Source organism: Tachypleus tridentatus, chromosome 12 (genome assembly GCF_004210375.1).
Source record: "Tachypleus tridentatus isolate NWPU-2018 chromosome 12, ASM421037v1, whole genome shotgun sequence".
Classification (NCBI taxonomy): Eukaryota; Metazoa; Arthropoda; class Merostomata; order Xiphosura; family Limulidae; genus Tachypleus; species Tachypleus tridentatus.
In genome coordinates this window covers 43,109,280-43,131,733 of record NC_134836.1, presented here as the reverse complement: position 1 = coordinate 43,131,733, position 22,454 = coordinate 43,109,280, and the positions used below count along the sequence as shown (strand labels likewise).

General features: G+C 32.6%; 1 protein-coding gene across 3 annotated transcripts; it reads right to left on the bottom strand.

The window, feature by feature from the left end:
- Positions 1-1,186: 1,186 nt before the first annotated feature.
- On the bottom strand, positions 1,187-21,701 carry LOC143233143 (uncharacterized). Of its 3 annotated transcripts, XM_076469084.1 has the most exons (6): positions 21,457-21,701; positions 11,091-11,268; positions 7,322-7,485; positions 5,974-6,489; positions 4,970-5,163; positions 1,187-3,048 (listed from the first exon to the last, which is right to left on the bottom strand). In XM_076469084.1, the coding sequence occupies exons 3-5, from the start codon at positions 7,443-7,445 to the stop codon at positions 4,973-4,975; spliced, it is 831 nt and encodes a 276-aa protein (XP_076325199.1). In that variant the 5' UTR covers positions 7,446-7,485; positions 11,091-11,268; positions 21,457-21,701; the 3' UTR covers positions 1,187-3,048; positions 4,970-4,972. The 3 variants fall into 3 exon arrangements, with proteins under 3 accessions (XP_076325199.1, XP_076325197.1, XP_076325198.1); XM_076469082.1 differs by having other exon boundaries at positions 1,187-5,163; positions 21,457-21,695; XM_076469083.1 differs by lacking the exon at positions 21,457-21,701 and adding an exon at positions 12,394-12,645 and having other exon boundaries at positions 1,187-5,163.
- Positions 21,702-22,454: the final 753 nt, after the last annotated feature.

The window sequence follows — 22,454 nt, the reverse complement described above, 5'->3', positions numbered from 1 at the left end:
CATCTCTAAATTTCAAGTGATAAGTGATAAACTAGAGAGAATACAGCTAAACACCACCACTCATGTCAACTATTTACTAATAACACCCCCACAATTGAAGGAGCAACTATGTTTGGCAGTGGGCTTCAAACCTGCAACCTACAAATTGAGAGTCGAAAGCTCAAACCTCCATGCCACATCAGCTCTTTTATGGTTTAACTTTGAAAATGCAAAAATGACAATAAAATTAGGTTTTGTTTCCCTTTTTATTTGGTTATTATTAGTTATGTGTGTGGTAAAACTATTAACTATGTCAAAAAAAAAGATTGTTACATGAAGCTAAGGTTATGGTGGCAAAAGTAAAACATTTTAATTTAAAAAGTAAATTCATTGTATCATAGTATTGATAATTGTTATAATAGATAGTGTTAAAAATACAGAAGATTTTAGAAAACAGTGTATAAGGAGTTACGAAATATAAATTTTTATTAGAAAAAATATCTATATGTAAGAATAATATATTGTTCATTTTCTTTATAAATAACCCAAAATAGTTAAAAGTTTCAACAAACACAAATACCCTTTATTTACTATTACATTCACCAGAAAAAACCAAAACCATTACCATATTACATGAAAATATTAAATAAAAGTTACCAACTGGAAATGGTATTGGTTTGAATCAACAAGTCTTATTTCTATTATAGGGCCCAGTATGGCCAGGTGGTTAAGGCACTCATCTCGCAATCTGAGAATTGCAGAATAAAATCCCTGTCACACCAAACATGCTCGCCCTTTCAGCCGTGGAGACATTATAATGCGACGGTAAATCCCACTATTCTTTGGTAATAGAGTAGCCCAAGAGTTGGCAGTGGGTGGTGATGACTAGCTACCTTCCCTCTATCCTTACACTGCAAAATTAGGGATGACTAGTGCAGATAGCCCTTGAGTAACTTTGCCAAAAATTCAAAACAAACAAATAATTTCTATTATACAAATGAAACACATCTTTAAAGAAATTACCATTAAATTCAGCTTCAACATTAATTTTAACTTTTAAAAAAAATATTATGTTAATCACAATCATGTTCAGTGCTTTTCTCAGTAACATACACTATGAATACAGCATTTGTAATTTGCAGTATATACACCTGTTTGACTCTTCCCTCACATTTATATTCATATACACTTTAGACTGACAAAAATGTGCAGACAAATAAAATTCATATTTTATTTAAATATACAATGAACATTTTAAAATATGGTAATTACAGTTAAAATAACATTTGAATCTTTTTACTTGTATATATTTCAACACTTACTAGTGCATTACATGTACTTACGAGAAACATTTTAGACAAAGGTAAATACAAACAAGAACCCTTGCATACAATGTAGAACAAATCATAAAATATTGATCTATACAAGTATGTTCTTCTTTCAGTCATTATGTATGTAATACACAAGTTAAAGATTACAGTTTTAAGAGATCTTAACAATTTATAATTGCACAAATGTATAAAAACACTCTGATTCACACTGTGTCTGTTTATAAATATAAATAACAAAATACCAAACATTCCTTTCTACTTAATGATACATTTGTTTCCACGGTGGTGGATGTACAGGTCTGCACATTTTCAGTGGATATTACACTGAACTGAATTTAGAGCATACTTTTATTTCATACTGTAATAGCATGCAATTTGACATTTTAACCTCATACTTCTATCTTTATATTATTATTTGCTATTACTTCAGCAATGTTTTTGCTGTTACAAATCAAAAATAATTATATTTACTATTGTATTTCAAAAGTTTATTAAGTAGAATTCTCATGCTACAACCATACCACAGATCCTATGCAGTAAAAGCAACAAAAAGAATATCACAGATGCTTAATGCATAGAATAAAAGACAAGACTACTGTCATAAAAGTAAGTAGAATGTTAGCACCTTTTTTATGGACTTCTATATAATCTACTGGCTTAACAAACAAGTAATTATATTTAAAATATAAATTTTGATTTTTCTAAGCTCAGTTAATAATTCATTGAATTTCTATTAAACATGATCAGTATATTACTGTATTAATACTATATTATCTACTATATCATACTATATTAATACATTTTATATTATTTCCCTTCTCACTGATTTTGATTTAAACAAAATTTTCAAAACACAGCTAACTTGTATATAATACATAAACTGGTTAATCTGATCTTAAAATACACCCCTTAGTGGATCAGTAGTAAGTGCAGCAAATATATAGCCAGCTGTATATGTGCATTTATGTATTTAACAACAAATAAACAAACCATGGAAAAAATTGCTATTTCCACTTGATTAAACAATATAACATGCTGAAAGATATACTAAATACAAATAAAACTTAAAGTATTAAAACCAAGAAACCTCAATATTTTTGTGCACAAGTCAAAATTATGGCTCAAAATAAATGTGTGAAATATATATGCATACACACACACACACACAACTGATTATTAAACAAATGCACACAAAGTTTGACCAATAGACTAATCTTGTACAGAAAAAGTAATGTTGACTATAATTATAAAGTGCATCCTCAGAAGAACAAAAGTACAAGTTTGTTGTAAATAAATAAATTCAGATATGTTGCTAAAGCTTTTGTACCAAAGATACATCTGTGAAATACTGAAGTTAGTCTAATTTAGACTCTGACAAGTTGGAGTGCTGTGCTAGACAATGTTCATGTGAAAAAAAAGTTTTTGTTTACTGTACAATTTCCAAATTTCATTTGCATGATGTCAACAACCTCATAAATGCATATATAAAGTTTCCAGGATTATATACCTAATATTTTTCTACTCTAACAAGAACTGTTGCAAAATCAACAGTGTAGTGTAACATGAAAATTTGGTAACTCTGACAACAAACACATAATACTACCTTGAATGGTACACTGTATAACATTGCACATATTGACCCTGACTAGTGCATGGAGTTGAATGGACAGGTTCAAATTAAATTAAACTCTTACTTATAAAAGTCATCCATGTCTTTTAAACAGTAGAAACAAAAGACCTGAAACAATGAAAAAGGAAACTGTAGTATATAAACAGAAAATTAAACCAAAGATAATTTTCATGTAATAAAAATACTGCATTTCAAACTTGTAAAGATGTGAAGTAACTAATTTATAATTCCAACTTTACTATTTTTAAAAGCATTAGGAAAAAATATTAAAATGTGGAAGAATAATAAGATATCCATCTGTTAAAACATATTATGAAGTAATTTGGAATGTACTGTGAAATCCTCTGTTTCTTCACAGAATTATAATTAGATGTTTCCCATAAGTTTCATTTCATTACAATAAACTTACTTTTATTCTAAGCCATTTTTAAGGAGAATTTTCATAATCAGTTATAAAAAAAAGAAGAAATAGCTACAGTGTATACTTAAAATTTAAAGTAAATCTTAATAGTTAAATGCACCTAATAAAGCAACAAAAATTGTTAAAACATCAATTACATATTATATTTGTAGAATTTTTTCTGATACAATTTTTATAGGATAATAAGGTCTTCTAAATGTAGTTAATTTAGCTATCTAGTGAAATGTAACTACTACAAAATATATCTACTTTTTAATCAAGATATAAATCTTTAAGGAGTTATAAATTATGTGTAGTTCTCAGCTACTGTTTAAACCAGATTTTAGAACGTTTAATTTTGACGTGTCATAAAATTAATTCATAAATAACAGATTTTGATTAAAATAATTCATCATTACTCAACTAATCTCAGACAACTAAACAAATTTCAAAATTTATACTGAAAAACATTTCTACAGAAGAAAAAACAATTTACTCCAACTAAAACCATGAGGTTAACACACAATTAATCAACTACCTGTTACAATAGATCACCCAGATAAACCACATAAAATAATCAGCTAATCAATGTTATGATTAAATCATTTAACGTCATGTAAAAATTAACTTGCTGTATTTAAATGCTTCAAATCATCACAGTTTGATTATTCAAACTACACAGGTAACTGAGTTCTCATTATAATTATCAAAAAATTTAGTTCTTGTTCAATTTCATCAGTTAGCATCATAACGCATGAAAATAACAAACTAATCAAAATTTGTGCTTTTAAATGTTATTTTCTTGTCTCATTTTAATAAATAATTAACTGAATTTAATCAGTTAATAAGCCTGATGATCAGTTGATTAACAAATTTGAGTAATTTCTTTGACAACAAATAGAAATACAAATCACAAATATATTTACATACACGGTTCTTCAGACACTGTAATTTGGCAAAGTTAAATATACTTTACACGTTTAATTGTTAACCTCTAATGTTTTTGCTAAAAAACATTTACATGATTTTCTCATATTTCAATCAAATGTTTTAACCAAAGCAAGTGATTTTACATAACATACACATTGAAATCAAGCAAAATTTCATTATGAATGATGAACTGTGAAATAAAAATATAAATAACTTACAAGCTATCAATAATGCAATATGAATTACATGTCATGTACATTTTCAAAAAACTATTTAGTTATAAAAGCCTAATACAACTTACCATATATATATATATAGATCTTCACAAAATTAAAATACTTAAAAGAAAAATTTGATAAGCTTTTCAAATTTTAGTTTTTGTATACAAACGATAACACTATCTCTTTATCTGCTTCTACTTATTTCATTTGATTTAGTGAATGCCATTAACATGTAATAAACATTTAATAACCTCAGATAATAACTATCACTAACCTTGAATGTACAACACATAAAAGTATTAATTCAAATGGATATTTGCTTTCAATCCTAAGAATATTATATGGAAGAGCTGCAAAATTAAAAATGTTATGTCTTCCTTTTCCCCATTGAATTTTTTCAACACCATATGGACTATCTAAAAATAATACAATTCAAAATTACAATAAAATCATTATTGGAAACTGATAAGCAGTAAACCTTTTAATGCTTCCTATTATTATTAACCCCTGAGTGGTGCATCAGATATTCTTTCCTCTGAGGATGCTTAATGCCAGTGCGCATATGGCGAGTCCGATTCTGTCTGTCAAGGTAGGACTTCTGTAGTTGTTTCTGCTCACGTCTCTTCCATGCTCGCTGAGCTGGTTTCACATTCTCAATAAACTTGAGTACATCTAAAAAATCAGAAAAACAAAGCCTTGGAAATGGAAAAAAAATTCACATTTAAAGCCTAAATTATTTTTCACAACCCTCTACACATGATTATGGAACAACACTTAAATGGTTGTATTTCCATGAAGAAAAATGACAGTAAGTGAACTTGAATAATTCAAGGTAGCATGGAATCCTAAATGTTTTTATCTTTTTAGTTACTGGTAACTGAGAAACAAATTCCAAACAAAATGGACCCAACAAGGCCAGGTAGTTAAGGCACTCAACTCGTAATCCGAGGGTTGCAGGATTGAATCTCTGCCATACCAAACGTGCTCACCCTTTCAGCCATGATGGAATTGAATTATAATGTGACAATCAATCCAACTATTAGTTGGTAAAAGAGTAACCCAAGAGTTGGCAGTGTGTGGTGAAGACAGGTTATCTTCCCTCTAATCTTACACCTCTAAATTAGAGCTGGCTAGCACAGATAGCCCTCATGTAGCTTTGTGCAAAATTCAAAACAAAACAAACCGAACAAAATGCAGGGTATTTGATATTTCACGGTAACCAATTTCTTAAGATATATTATGAGAAGAAAGCAAACTTCCTAAAGCACCTGATAAGTTAGCAAAACCTTAGTACTAAATTCTGCTCAAATATTACTCATTTTCTTCAGTAAATTTTTGTTCAACATTACAATTATAGTTTGTTAATTACAACTTTTCAAATCCTAAATATGTAAGGATATAAATTTAATATTAACTAAAGATCATTAGAAAAAAAAATTTAAATGAAATCATACTTGTAGTTAAACTATATTTTACAGTTACCCATTGTCGCAGAAACAGCAGATGTTTGTTGCCTCTTTCTTGTTCTTCTACAAAACCTATCCATGTTAATTATAACAGTACTGGTTGCTAAAGATGGCTGTGATTCATCTTCTTGAATACTCAAGGAAGAAATTTCATCATTTTCTCTATCATAATTCTGAGAGGTATATACCTCTTTATTCACAGAAGACAAAACTCGTAGATAATCAGATCCATAAACACTCATACTGGGGTGTTCAATGAGCAGGTCTTCCAAAGGAGATGTCTCTACATGAACCAGTCCTTGAGCAGTAAAACAAGGAGGTGGTGTTATGTACCAACTTCCTTCCATAAGGATTGGGCTTACCGGACTATCTGGTAAGGTTGCAGCAGATTCTACTTTTTCTGGAATTCGAACAGAGAGAGGAGCAGTACCATTAACTTTAGGGCAAAGGTGTTTACATTTCATATTTTCATTTTTTGAGATGGAGTGTAGTTTAAGATCCACTTGATGTATAGATGAAGGATTATGAGATTCTAAAAAAAATTGAAATAAGATAAAAAAAAGAATTAATTTATTTTAGATCTGTTGCTTTCTCTCATTTGAAACACTTCACAAAGTAATTAAGTTTGACATATCAGCTATGCCTTAAGCCATTACATGTACATTCATGTGATTTACACAATTCATGTTATACTGAAAGTCAATAAAGTGTCATCAAGTTCTACAGTACCATATCTCATTACTAAACCAACCCTATTTATTAAATGCTAGCATACATACACACACATTTATGCATATGACATGCTTTTACTACAATTACTTGACCTCTCATAGTTGTAGTTCAAACAGCATCTATGACAAAATATCCTTATGCAAATATTAAAAACTAGAGAAATTAGCATTGAATAAAATATGTCCCTATAATATATTAACTGTTAGTAAAACAATATGAAGAGAGCTTTTTATAATTATCTATACTTTACATGAAACTTACTAATAGTTAGTTTGAAAACTTACATTTTATAAACAATAGTTAAAAATAAAGTTTTCTAGCTTTGAATATTATGAATTATATGATGAGGCTAATATTTTACAGACAAGAGACAATTGTAGTTTTAATTATAAGACACTTGAGCACAAAAACAGAAAAATAAAATTATTGATACTTCTTGTAGTTATTCTTATACCTAACAGTTTTTCACATAAAATACCTGAATAAATTACAAAATGAGTAGTAACACATTTTCCTATTCTTTACAAGCTTAACGTTATCAATCACTCTTATAACACCCCCTAGTTAATATTTGATGAAATTGCTAAGATGTGCTTTACTTCAGTTAATAATTAGATAAAAGAACTAGTTACCCCAGATATCCACAAGAATCCAATCATCTTCTGCTTCCTTTGTCACGTAAGACGTCTCCTCTTCATTCTTGGATTCTGGAGCCTCTTCTCCTTTAAAGAAATAGGCTGCAATTCCATCAAACATTGTACACAGAAGGTGTACTTAATCCTTTGAGGGTTGTCTCCTAAAGTAAAAATTAGCAAATACTATTGAAACAGAAAGAACAATACAATACTTACAGTAAAACTGGCAAAATCACTTTCAAATATAGAAAGTGCAAGCAGCAGTACAAAGGAATGAAACTATTTTTATGACATCAAATTTTCCTTCAATACAGTATGCTACAAAATCTCATTTGTGTCAAGAAAATGTATTTTATTCATATGAATATAAAATGTAACAAATTATATTAACACACCTCTTGTTGTATATTCTTTTAAATAAGATATGTGTAACTGCTTTTTGTTAAGAGAAAATCCTGCCCAATATATTCACCATCATTTTAGATTTCCTCTTCACATACATGAATTAGCAAGGCTTTTTCAATAAATAACATGCAAATAGTTCCACATACACACACTAGATTACTGTTATAAAGAATATTGGTGAATTTATTCAAATACAGTGGTACCTCAGTTCTCGAACAATTCGGTTTTTGAACATATTGTTTGAGAAAAAAATGTCTGTTGTCAAACATAAACTCTGTTCCCAAACCAAGCTGTCGTGGCCCGAATCCCTGAAATAACCCGACTGATGACCCGAATGGCCCTTCGACCATATTCAGCCCATGTCAAGCTTGCCCAAAACATTTTACCCTCACCTGTTGCTCAGTCCACACCCCTGCTAAAAATCTGCTGTGAACATTCTCGTTTTTCTTTTTGTTTTGTTTTTGTTGTCTTTCTAAATATTCTGATTAAATAAGCCACCATGGGGTCAAAGAAGGATAATGAAAGCAGCAAACCAAAAAGAAAAGTTGTTAGAGCCACAATAGAAGTGAAACAAAAATTTCATAGCGAAGTATGAGAATGGTGTTCGCGTGTCTAACCTTGCTACACAGTTTGGTATAGTGAAGTCTACAGTCTGCACCATACTGAAAAATAAAGAGGTCATAAAATGAGCTGATGTTGCAAAAAGAGTGACAGTGCTTACAAAACAAAGATCATAAACAATGGAAGAGGTAGAAAAAATTATTAATTTGGGTAAACGAAAAACAGTTAGCTGGTGATAGCATTTCTGAGACCATTTGTGAGAAAGCAAAGCAGTTGCATGCTGACCTCCTGAAAAACACCCCTGGAATGAGTGCTGATACAAGATGTCTTCAAGGCAGGAAGGGGGTGGTTTGAAAAATTTAGGAAGAGAAGTGGCATACATAGTATGGTGAGTCATGGGGTGAGTGCCAGTTCTAACAAAGATGCTGCTATGTAGGACTATGTAGAAGCTGAGGGTTTTATTCCCCAACAAGTGTTCAACTGTGATGAGACAGGCCTCTTTTGGAAAAAAAATGCCAAAGAGGACCATGAACTCAGCCTGGAAGAAATTGTGGCCAGACTCAGTAGCAGAGAGAGACTTTGAAGGCTTTGAGGCTGAGCCTATTGTCGAGGATATTGTCTCACTAGGCAAGTGTATGGGCTTGAATGTGAGTGGTGATGATGTGGAGGAATTGGTGGAAGACTACAACACTGAGCTCACCATGGAAGAACTCCAAGACCTTCAGAAGGAGCAGCAACAAAAGGCAACTGAGGAAGTGTCTTCAGATGAGGAGGAGGGAAGGGAGGATGTTCCTTGTTCACTAATCAAGGAAACATGTGGAAAATGGGGAGAGTTACAAAGTTTTGTGGAAAACGTTTACCCTGACAAAGCTGTAGCAAACCACAGCATAAACCTTTTCAATTACAATGCCATGTCTTACTTCAGAAATATTTTAAAATGTAAGCAGAAACAAACCTCATTAGACAAGTTTTTCACGAGAAATAGGTCCAGTGAGTCTCAAGCAGGTTCTAGCAGTGCAAAGAGACAGAAAAAAGAAAGAACCCCAGAAGGAGAGTTACTTGACGTTTTTATGGAAGGTGACTCCCCTTCCAAACAATAATAACCCTCCTACTCTCCACATTCCTCACCACCTTTCACTTACACCATCAGTTCTCCTCAGCACAGGTAAAGTGCAGTTAAATTTTTATTTATTGTTTTTTTTATTGTGTTTATAGTTTTTGTGGTTGACTTTATGCATGTATTATTATACAGATATAAATAAGCAATATTTTTACTTAAAATGCTTCACAATGCGTAATTTTTGGAGGTCTGTAATGGATTAATTTAATGTACAGTATTTCTTATGGGAAAAATTGATTCGGTTTTCGAACAGCCTTCTGGAACGGATTAAGTTTGAGAACCAAGGTACCACTGTACTTCACAAATTATTTAAGACAAAGCATATGACACTTCTACTTTTGTGGTATTTGAATATACTATGCAATTCTATCTTCTTCTAATATTATAATGTTTATTTAATATTCTATGGTTGAAAAAGCTTTTAAGTAATTTTACAGTACACTACATTTGTTCTTTTGTTGTTCTTGGAGCATATTATATCAGTTAACAGCCTGGAGAGAATATTGCTCAATATTGAACATTGTTTAAACATGTCAACAATGTTATCCTTCAATAGTAGTTCAGGTGGTATTGAGAGATTAGGCTACACCTATATTGTAATGAGAATGAGTTCGTGTTAACTGCTTTGAGCAAATCTGAATTTTGTGACAACAGGGCAACCAATTAAGGAACCCTCAATTTCACTGTTTAGCATGTTAACCACCAGTTCACCTAGATTCAAGAAGATGCCCCAATGACTTAAATAGAGGCATAAGAAGCAGATGCCATGCTAAAATAAGAGCATGGACCTGGAAGAGGAAAAAGATGATCCAATAGACAATATAAAGAAAATATCAAAACATAGGATAATAATATTGCTTCAGATATATTCACAAAGCAAGCTGTCCATAATTTCTGACAGACTGCAATGTAAGCCACAAATCAACAATACCCACTACCAACTCAATGGCTACACTAAATGAATACTGTAATCAACTGTCACTTTTATAATACACTCACAAGCCCAAAATTTGGTGAGCGATTTTGTGACAACAGGACAACCATTAAGGAACCCTCAATTCCACTGTTCAGCATGTTAACCACCAGTTCACCTAGATTCAAAATGAAAAGTTATATTTTGGTTTTATTTCACAATCCACTTAAGAGTTTGTTCCATAAATGAAGCTTTCAAAATTATTTTACTTTAAACCTCTATCATCCATAAAGTTTTTGGTTAACTGATTCAATTTTACTAGAATACTTCCACAATCAACAAATGCCTAACTATTTTTCTCACAAAATAACTTGATACTCAAACTTAGCAACAATTTCTCTATAATATTTTATCAGTGTAAGCTACAACGAAGGAAATGATTTAATGAAAATACTTAAAATATAGTTTACATCAACACAAATTTATGTTACAGTATATGATAATTTAATTTTGAATAAATCTATGTTTGTATCTTACTAATTTTAACAACACATAACACAGCTAATCAAAACTTTTTATGAATATTTACTGTATTTCTATCAAAATAGTGCAGATTTTATATAGAACTGAGCATGGAAATAAATTACAGATATCATTGTCAATCTGTAACAAAGCTATCAAAACCATCATTAGTCAAAATTAAATCATACTTTCAAATCATTGAATGAGAATTTTCTATCCTAAACTTCAACAAAATGCACACTTACCTAAGTCAAAGTGATATCCTTTTGGCAAGATATGATTTCTATTTTCTGTTTTAGTGCTTTTGCATCCAACTGCTAAGTTGAAAACTGAATATAACAGAGGATTGTTTATATTTTCCCTATTACCTCTTCTTGCATCAGCTAATCTTACAGCGCAGCCGTATCGTGGTCGTTACGGTAACTGTAAGTAAAGGCATTTATGTGTAAACATCACTATGTCCAATCAGCAATACAGGTTGAAACTTGTCTACTGCCTGTACACTACCGATTTTATTGTTTGTATCCATATATAAGCAAATAGTCTCACGAATTTATAACCATTCGGTTAATATTATTCAAACTAAATGCACGCATAATAATTGTTTAATGTATCGTGTATATTATTAAAATATTTCTTTTTAATTCAATACAGTCTTGTAATGATACGATATAATGCTAGCAAAAGAAAAAAAAATGCTAAGTCAAACTGTGAATGACACACGCGAGACTTAGAACCGCACGTGCTTGAAAATCTACAGTCGTAAACGCTGGCTACACATACACAAAAATAAGGCTGACGAAATCTCTCTCTTTGATTCGGCAATCATATACAAATATTATGACCTTTATCACTTCTTGCATTTTATCGATTTCAATGTTGTATGTGCATCCGCCTAGAGTTTTCAAGAAATGTTATACATTTATATTAAAATATGGTAAACACATAACAGTGTGTGATGTAGGGGCGAAATTTCTACAAAACCATATTAGTTATAGATTATAGTTACAGGCACGACGTTTTCTGTTCGACATTCAATGTTCACGAACATAAAATACAGTTTTAATACTTCATATACTTGATAAAGAAAACTTACACGAAAGTAACTATGTCTTATGTTTACACAAATTGTGAGACATTTAGTTATCGTTAAACGTTATTGTTTAAAATATATATTGCGACATTAACAATACACGTTAATACGAGGCAATGCATTTATAAATATAAATTATTTTGTGCGTAATAACTGAAAATGTGTTGGTTTGGTTGGTTGGTTTGGCGTTTTATGGTGTAAAGTAATAAGGCTATTGCGCCAAACATCCGGTAAAAATCAATGATGTCGAGAAATATATATCCGGTAAAAAGTTAAAATTCAAGTAAAATTATTAAAATTCGTAAAAAGGAATTAAAGAAAAACAAAAAAATTAATTTGTGAATTAAAAACATAAATAGCGTTTTTATATCTAGTTTACAGCAGTAAAAGAGAAACTACAGTAATACAAGTTGTGAAGGGCTTTCTGTAGCATAATTTTAATTACCATAACTCACCAGGCTGACTAACAGGTAAGTTCAAACATCAGCGTTAGTCACTTGAAGTTGGCCTTTCCAGTCCTTGCTTCGAGTTATTTGACGTCACGGCCATTTTCAGAAATATACGTGTTTTAAAAGACTTTCTGTAACAAAATTTTTATTGCTATAACTCGCCAGGATGACTAACGGGTAGTTCAAACATCAGCGTTAGACACCTGAAGTTGGTCTTTCCAGTCCTGGTTTCGAGTTATTTGACGTCAAGGCCATTTTCTAATTTCAAATCGAACGAGTTGTAGTTCAATTCTTAAAAAAGAATCACATTAATAAAAAATGTCTAATTTATAAATTAAAAACTTAAATAGCATTACAAAGATTAAGGGCCTTTAAAAACTAAAAGCATTTGTAAGGTGGCCAGTGTTACCATCGCTAATGACACTAACGTTATAGATAAACCTTAGGACAAAACACGTTTAAAATGGTGCCGTCGCTGAGAATCATAACGACAGCAAGACAGTACAATATGGCTTATTGTGACCTCAGTGTTACACAGACAACACATTAATGCATCAGTCCCAGATAACAGAAAATGACGAGTTAACAAACTGTGGCCAATGCTGCCACTCAATATACCTCACGTTCAACGACTGACGTGAGATGTAAAAGTTGTCGACATAGATCCTATTTGCAACAGTAAGAGGGAGATATCCAGTGATAGCATTGATATTTATACTGAAAAGTGTGGCACTCAAAACACAGTCTTGAGGGACTCTAAGTTCCTGCAGAAAAGAACGAGAAAGTGTCCAACCCACACAAACTTAGAAATGCCTGCCCATTAAATTGTTTTTAAATAAAAATGGACAAATGACCACGTAACCCATATAAATAGAGGTCTCGCAAAATGCTATACCCCCCATGTAGTATCATAAGCCTTCTCAATATCAAAGAATATTGATACAAGATGTTGTCGTTTGAGAAAGGCTTCTCTGATTGACGTTTCAAGTCAAATCAGGCGGTCCATGGTAGAGCGCTGGCGTCGGAATCCACACTGGGTGGGTGAAAGGAGGCTCTTTGATTCGAAAAACCAAATCAATCAAGCATTAACCATCCTCTCTAAGGTCTTACAGAAACAGCTCGTCAAAACATTTGGGTGGTAGCTTGATAAAATCTCGGGATCCTTCCCAGGCTTAGAGAAAGGTAGGACACTAGCCCAGTGCCAGGCATAAGGAAAAACATTCTTCTGCCAGATCAGGTTAAAAACAATCAAAAGAATAGCAGGAGATAGATGTCGCAGCATCTCGCAGTGTATACCAGGTTCGACTGATGTAATGCCAGACTGATGAAGGGCAAGTTTGAGCTCCACCAGTGTAAAGGGGCGATTATAGTTATAGAGACAATCAGCTCAAAAGGAAAGAGCTGATCACTCTGCCTATATCTTAATGGCTAAGAAGTGCAAGATACCCAGCAAAAGCTTTCACCTTGAATATCAGCAATGCTTTGGGTATCAGCTACTTCCATAAGAAAGCAAAGATCGAGAGGAGGCAGAATTATATTGCCAACTGATCTTTCGAATCTTGTCCCACATGACTTTGGAACTGGTAGTAGAAGATACTACTTAATCCAAGATTTCTTCTGGCTTTGATGTCTTATCTGCCGAGCATGTACACGAGGCTGCTAAAAAGCGATGCGGTTTAAGAGTGTGGGATATCTATGAAAAGTACCTCAGGCCTGTTTTTGAGCCTTTCATGCCATGTGGCAGGCAGGATTCTACCACAGACGAGGATATAATGGTAAACATGTTGAGGTTTTAGGAATACATTGAGCAGCTGCCTGTATAATACAGTCAGTCACTGCTGCCATGCAGTTGTGCATTCATAGCTTACAGACGATGGCAGGATCAAGTTCTGCAAGAGCAGTGAAAAGAGCCAGTTGGCTTGATCCAGTTTCCACTGGGGCATGTGGGTAGGGTGCCATCAACCACGGATAGACCCTCTCAAAATGATATCAAAGTGATCCTTGCCTCATTGGTTATTGTAACCCTCAATGAAAAGTGGGAGAATAAAGAACGGGAGTAAACTGAAAAATCACTAGCAGTAAAGGATTGAGCAACCCCTCCCATCAATATCAGCATCTCCCCAGAGGGGATTATGTCCATTAAAGTCTCCCAGGATTAAAAAAGGAGATAACAACTGTTCAATGAAAGCATCAAGGTCTGATTGATCATAGGTCTCTTCAGGATACAGGTAGAGAGAACAAACAGTGATGGTACAACCAAAGGAAACACCGATGGCTACGGCCTACAAGGGTGTGTTGAGTGGCAAAGACAGGGTGAGCACATGCTGATGAACCAGCAGTGCCACCCCTCCATGCACTCATCTATCATATAGCCTGTAATTTCTGTACAAAAAACAACTGCTGAAAGGTGACTGTATCAGTAAATTTCAGTAATGTTTCCTGCAAGAAAACATACAGGATGGCAGGAAATAATCTGTGCTTTGATGACATCCAGATTAAAACTTAACCCTCAACAGTTCCACTGTATCAAGGTGGCCATTTTAATTTATGTGCAGGCAAATTGGGTGATGAGCCCTTCTATTTTCAACCATGTCTTTTTTCTTTATTTTCTTCATTCAAGGAAGGTCTGTCGACCTCCATGGATCCTGCCCTGGGTCGATTGGGCAGGTCTTTATCATTGGAAGACTTTTCATATGGTTTGAGAGCGATTCTTTTGGAGGCACAGAGAGATCCATCTGTACTCCCACTGCAGTAGTGGAACAAACTGCAGCAGCATTATACATCCAAGATGAAGTTGTGGACAGCAACTTTCAAGCCTCAAGGTAAGTAATGTTTTGAATGGTCATCAAATGCTTTTTTCCAACCATGTACAGTAAGAACGAAAGTAGAATGGGTGAAAGCCACTGCAATGATGCAATGAGGGTCTGTTTCACACTCATAGGTATCATGGTCCTTGCCACTGCAACAAGCACATGTCAAGGAATCACAACGTGATGTCTTTGAGTCACCGAATGACTGACACTGGAAACACCTGAGAGGGTTTGGAATGTATGGCTATACCTTGTAATTAAGATAACCTGCCTTGATGTGGCAAGTGTACATGGTGATGTAAATGTTAAAATGAGGACACTGGTCAGCATCATAGTTCTACCTTTGCAAGTGGAGATATGCCTCTCTGCAGAAACTCCTTGTATGGAGAAACCAGCAAGAATCTCCAAAAGGATGTTCTTCAAATCCCTCTCAATAATAACTCCTAGTGACAAATTTAAAGCAGCATGAGACATAACCTCAATGGGTATATCCCCAATTGCCCTTGAATGCAAGAGGCATTCACTGTGTTTAGATGTGAATGTTTCCACCAATATTTCATAAGAGCAAAGCTTTTTGACTGACTTTGGAGAGCCAGCAAGTCCCTCTAATTCCTTCTGGATAAAAAAAAATATTTGTCCTAAACGTTCATCTAAAAGAAAATGTAATTTAAGAAAATGAGGTACAGATGTTACACAGATGTTGAAGATTGCTGCTCAGAATCTTCAAGACACGGTCATTTACCCATGGACTGTTGGTTTTTTCACTATTTTATTTAAGTTTTTACTTGGAGTGTCCATAACAAAAAAGAATGTTTTGCACCCACTGACTCCACCCACCATGAAGCCCTATGAGGGGACGTATTACAATGCCAAACAAGGACACTGCAGCAATGCCAGGATTTTGTAGGCACTATACCCAAACACCAGCATCAGATACAATGTACACAACACCTGTTGAGAACATCCAACACTAGTACTTGATTGACCCTAACCCAAACAGACCAGCCAATTGAGCTTAGGGAGGCCACCCCAAGGTTACCCATTTACAGGAATTCAAGGCCAAAGTGTTGTGTTAGGGTTGGACCCTCAACCACCAGGATCCTCTCACCTTCATGTATCACCATGCACAACAAACACATGGGTGGATGTTTAGATCTCAGAGGAGGTAAACTGAAAGAACAGAACCTTCCTTGGGAGGTCCTCTCACCATGTACAGGAATCCACATCAAAGGGACATGTTGGGAAAGAAGTTACTTTGTCTCATTAATTTTGTTTGATTTTGCACAAAGTTACATGATGGCAGTCTGAGCAAGATGTCAATAGTTATGAAACTATTGATTACATGAAGGGCAGCTCTTAACACAGGCCAATACATGAACACATAATACCCTTTCTTTTGATCATATGTAATCTTATCACTTCTTATTCCTTTTAGTTAATTTATTCAGCACTAGTCAGTGAGAGGAAATGAGGAGACTTTCAATCAGTCTTGACCAGTGAAAACAGATTTTTTGGGTACTTTTTCAACAATACATGGCAGGAAACCTTTACATATTATTTATTCAGAAAGTGAGAATTAGAAAAATATGATAGTATTTTTATAGATCTTTAGGAAGCAGAATTATGGAGCTAAAGTGTTATAGGTAAAAAGCAAAATCATCAACAATTTTTTTAGTCAAGTCTAAAAAATAATACCAAAGTGACTACCCTGACTACCCTTAGTATACAAGTAAAGTTTTGGATCATTAAATCTTTTACTCTTGGAGCTGTGCGATCACATACACAGACAAATAGATTTATCATTATAGACAGATATTTCAATATGCAGATGACATCAATACGTTTCAAAATAAAAATGACTTGAATGATTGTGACTAGCATGTAAATCAACTCTGGTTTTAGAGAATCAAGACAAGTGATACAATTAAAAATACATTTTTTGGACACAGTAGGTGACACAATGTTAATATATTTTTTCAGAAAAGCAAACAAAAGTATAAAGAATAATGTCATTTGCATTAAATATGCTATTAAACAGAGCTTTTACTAGAATGTCCTGGAATGTTCTCAGACCATATAAAATTTTCTGGGGAAATATGCCCAAAATTTCATCCAATATTTGTACTTGAGGCACTCTTTACACACCTTCAGCACTCCACTTCTTTAGGAAGTTAATGAAGGCAGTTTTCAAATTCTGTCTGATAATGAGTTGAGCAGTGTTAAATGTCTGGTCTAGGATTTAAAAAAAGAAAAAAAGAAATTCAATTCTGACAAGTTTAAAGTTATGCATGGGATATGGAAGATTAGAAAAAAAAAAACTTGCTTCTTATACAAGATGTGCATACTGCTCCTCAGACACCCTGTCCCACACCACATTTATCACTGAACAAGTTTTTTCCTCCCTATCAAAAAAATATTCAGTAGAAAACATGATTTACCAGTTTTGAACATCTACTAAGAACAAGATTATTTTGTCATTGTACATGACATTTATGAGGCCTTATTCATAATATGTGCATTGTGGGTCTCTTTACAACAAGGAAGAACAAAGGTCTCAAACTCTTTGAGACTGCTCGAGTTGTACTTAACTTAAAAAATGTCCGAGATTCATGTTAGTTGGAGTGCGGAAATATATATGCTCCATATTGTTCCTGGATTTAACATTCTGATAAATGGGCTGTTTGAATAGTAGAATGAAAAAGTTGAAAATAAGTACCTGAATATTACAGATAATAGATCTACTAACTTGGAAGCCTATATGCAGTCCTGTTAATCAACAATATTATTTTTCAGTAGATATAAACAATACATTTCTGGGCTGTATTTTTCCTACTGGCATAATAGTTCCTATTGCTTTTTTATATATAGTTAAGCTACTGCAGACTTACCTAAGGTGAACTAACAAGAAAACATACAGTAGGTAAAAAGAAACAGCTTATACCATAAAAAAATTTATTGAAACTTAAACTGCTTGGTGTGAAAAGATGTAATTCATGTCAGATTAAGTTAGTTTTGATGTAACTATACAATAAATGAAGTGTTTGGAATTTGAAGCTTTATAACACTTTGCTTAATTAAATATAATTCAATTTATATATGCTAGACATAACATAATTAACACTCCTACGAAAAGTGGGTCCTAATAGGCCCCATAGCAACTTGAAAGGTTATTAATATTAGGCTAATAATTTTGTGTTTAAATAAAATTGCCATTTAAATCCATTTATGAATGGATTTACGAGATTCCCACTGTCCCTATCTACTATCTAGTGAAACCACAGCCAGGGGAACGGGCTTGGAGAAATCAGGACTAGAAATGTCTTTTCGTAGGAGTGTTAAAACTTATACTTAAATGATTTTTATGGCTTGCTTAAATTTCAGGCATAATAATAATAATATGATAAAAGTAGATACAAATAAACTTCACAGATTAAAATAATTGTTTATTTTAATTCTACCCTTTAACTATGTATAAAATAAACAAATTTAGGCTTCACTTGTTTGTACCTTCCTTTACGGACCAAACAAATACATCTTGGTGCATCATAATAAGCAACTACTAAAATGGTTGGGCAAATACACATGAAACAGATATGGAAAAAATGAAAAAAAAAAAAAAAAAAACATGGCAGGAACTCTAGTAAACCACAACAAAAGTATTCAATAATGGACAAAAATTTTATTAGAAAGACATTACAATCATTTATGTTTTTATGTTATACATCAAAAAGCTATAGGTTTATATTACTAAGGTTATTTTACACTTGTTTTATTTTACATTTTATTAAGACTAGATATTACTAGAATCTGATAAAACAAGCAGTTTGTCTAAACTAAGCTTTGTTAATCTATGAGGCTTAAGTTGCAGTGAGCAGACTTTTGAAGGTTTACAAAATATTCAACTTGAACATCTGGCCGATGGAAACAAAATGATCACATTAATTCTGAGGTTGTTATGAAAAATTTGGAAAGTTTAAAGACTGATAAGAGTCCTTAGCCAGATATTTTCTCAAAAGTTTTGAAGATTTAAGATTGGACATGCGGGTCACTTGCTACTATATTTTGAAAGTCCTGAAATAGTGAGCAGATACCGGAATATTGCAAGTTGCCTAATGATACTCCATTTTTTTAAATAAATGGTAATAAATATTATAAGCCTATTAGTCTTACATCAGTAGTGGAAAAAGTTTTGGAAGTCTGAAGAAAAGTGGTTTGCAAAGTCCTTTAAAAAGTTCAAAATTTTGCTGTACACTCAACAAAATGGTTTTACTATGGGAAGCATCTTGCTTTACTAATCTTTTGACATTCTTTGAAGATGTTGCTACTGATAAAGTTTAAAACAGTGATGTATATTTGATTGTTCTGGATTTTCAAAACAAAAAACATTTGACAAAGGTGCCAAAATAAAGCTTCTTAAATAAATAGAAAAGTGGTTGGATAGTATGGCACTTTGATCACGCTCAGTGTTAAGAATGTTGCTGTTTTTATTTTACATTAATAACAAAGATGAAGAAATGGTCAACAAGTTATTTAAATTTGCTGATTATATTGAAGTTTTGGGGTGTTACTGGCTGTGAGGATGTTGCTGCCAGTTTACAAAAGGATTTGGATTATTTTGTGACATAACAAATAAATAAGAGATGCCTATTAATTACAATAAATGAAAGACAATACATGTGAGATACATCTTGATTAATAACTTTAACAGGAATAAATTTTACAGTGTAATGAAAAAGAGGATGTTGGTGACCTAGTTCATCAGCCTTTTAAGGCATCAAAGCAGTATGCTGTTGATAGCTAGTGACAGGGTAACTAGGATTTTAGGTTGTACCTAACACTGAATATAGATCTAGGGAAATTATATTTTCATTGTATAGGTCACTGTTTATGCCATATTTTGATTACTCTGTTTGGTTGACAGTTCCTTATTCCAAGGACGTTGAATGAGGGTTCAGAAAATGGCTTCTAAGATGGTAACTGGGATGAAAGTTTGTCCATTGAAAACAGATTATGTTTTATGGAATTATTTTTCTTTTGAGAAAAGAAGTTAGAGGTTCTTACTGGTCCATTTAAAGTTGTTAAGGGAATTGTCAGTGTCAAACTTTTTCTTATTTGATATTATTTTTAACTACTACTTTTTTTAACCTGCAAGATATCATTTAGAATCTATTGCTTTCAGATGTGATGAAATGAAATTTATGCAAATAATAAGAGCTTGCTCTGAGTATTTTAATTTAAATTTTAGATTAGTGGATTGCATGGCCAAGATGGATCAAAAAATCCCCTGTTGTTCTGATATTTTATTTTCTGTTATACATATCATGTGTATATATGCATGTGCACATACATGCTCTGTACAGAAAATAAATATATATTATTACGTGTGTGTTCACATAATCATCTAATGTCCTTGCACCTGAAACTTATCTGTAGCCTTCTACTCTGACCAAGCAGCTCACTGTCAAAAAACTGGCCTCAATCTATTCTCTGTATCACACTATCAAACTAAGCCTGCTGAAATTCTACATAGATTATTATAAAAGATTAATTGAAAACAATAATATTACTCATGCCCTCTTGTTACAGTCACACCAAATATGCAATCATTTTCACATTTTATGAAACCACAGGATTTTACTAGACTGTACATCTAAAGCACACAAACACATAAAGTAATAAACACGCCAATAGTAATAGTTTCAGCACCAATGTCATAAATAAATTGTAGCAATGTGATAAGGCATGAATTATTTTATGGTTCTGACTTGAGTTTACTTGGTTAAAGTTTGTGTAATTTTTTTATAATGATTGAGCCAAAAAAAGAAATTGAAAACAAAAGACTGAAGCATTACATCTCAAGCTGTTATTATTAACAAAGCAATGGTGTATCCACCCTCAGCATACAAATATATATGTAGAAAATATCGTTCCTTTAATTTTTAATATATTGTGGAACTGTTAACCTACCTCTCAAACATAAATTGGTTTATATTTATGTTTTACAAAATATAAGAAGCTATTATTTAACAACTGTTAGCTTACGATAGGCAACAGAGTATTTAAAGTTGGTTTAAATTATGCTGGCAAATCTCACTCTGGATAGTAATGACATTTCCACATGAACTGTCATTTTCTTGTGCAACACTAGTAACGATCAACAACAGTGAGGCCACAACGGGTTTCATTAAAAGCGTTGTAATAACTACTATTTGTACTACTATATCAGTAACTGTTATTTAAATTTAAAATAACCACTTACTTCAAAGCTCTGTGATATTTTGTATAATGAAGACTCCACTACAGGACCTGCAATACACTGAAACTATTTGAAACAGAATATAAAGTGTTAGATACAGATAAAAGTGTAAGTTTAATTACATCTAAAGAAATTCAACTTCTCCAAGCTACAAATGTAAGTTATAATACATTAAGCGTCACCGCAGCTGGTTCGGAACATTATTTTGTGACGTTTGTTATCAGAGAACGAAAGAGGTCAGTTACACGAGCTTACAAAAACTAACTTTTCGTAAAATCTTTAAATATGTGAAGACAGTCTCTTAAAAAGCGACTAAATAATATTTCTCAACTCTTTACGATGTTTACCATAGCATTCATATCGATAGTGTTTGTATACGTAACTTTTTTTATACAACGACAGTAACATTTACTGTGTATCTATTTACAAATGACATTTTTCCGAGAAAAAGTGTATTAGAGAGTCACACAATTAAACAACGAATAATTACCATATAAAATTCATTAATTACAAAAATCAATCTGTATATTTACGCTAAATAACACATCATAAACAGGAAATTTTCTTTTTTTTTATTTGTTCAATTCCCACATACCGTATTGATCAAGAAGATAGTTAAGTTTTTGCTATAGCTATCTGTAGTTTTGTGTCATCCACATAAACACTTGTTACTTTTCCGTAAGAAAGATAGATCCAAGCTTAGTTATTTGTCATATGTGAAGTTATATTTCCTAAAGACAGTCCTATAATCTCTTAAGGCAACGGTCTCTTCAGTTTCACTGGAAATGATCAATCACGTTGATAACAATATAATTTAAGTCAATAATGCGAGCTTTACTCGATCTGTAAAAGAAAAATAACAGCTAGTCTTGTATAGGTATGAATTAATACAGAAAAATCTTTAAATTTAATTCTCCATTGTGATAGATAAAAATACATATGTTCAATGTGCTTCTTCTGATTGTTTATTTGAATTAAGTTTCATTGTTTCTCACAAATTC

Bases quoted from the DNA above. Each gene is read 5' to 3' on its own strand.
- LOC143233143 (XM_076469084.1), bottom strand. From the start codon at position 7,445: ATGTTTGATGGAATTGCAGCCTATTTCTTTAAAGGAGAAGAGGCTCCA. The intron at 6,490-7,321 runs GTAACTAGTTCT...AATTTTTTTTAG, and splicing joins GATTCTTGTGGATATCTGGG to AATCTCATAATCCTTCATCT. The intron at 5,164-5,973 runs GTAACTGTAAAA...CTGATTTTTTAG, and splicing joins TGCTGTTTCTGCGACAATGG to ATGTACTCAAGTTTATTGAG.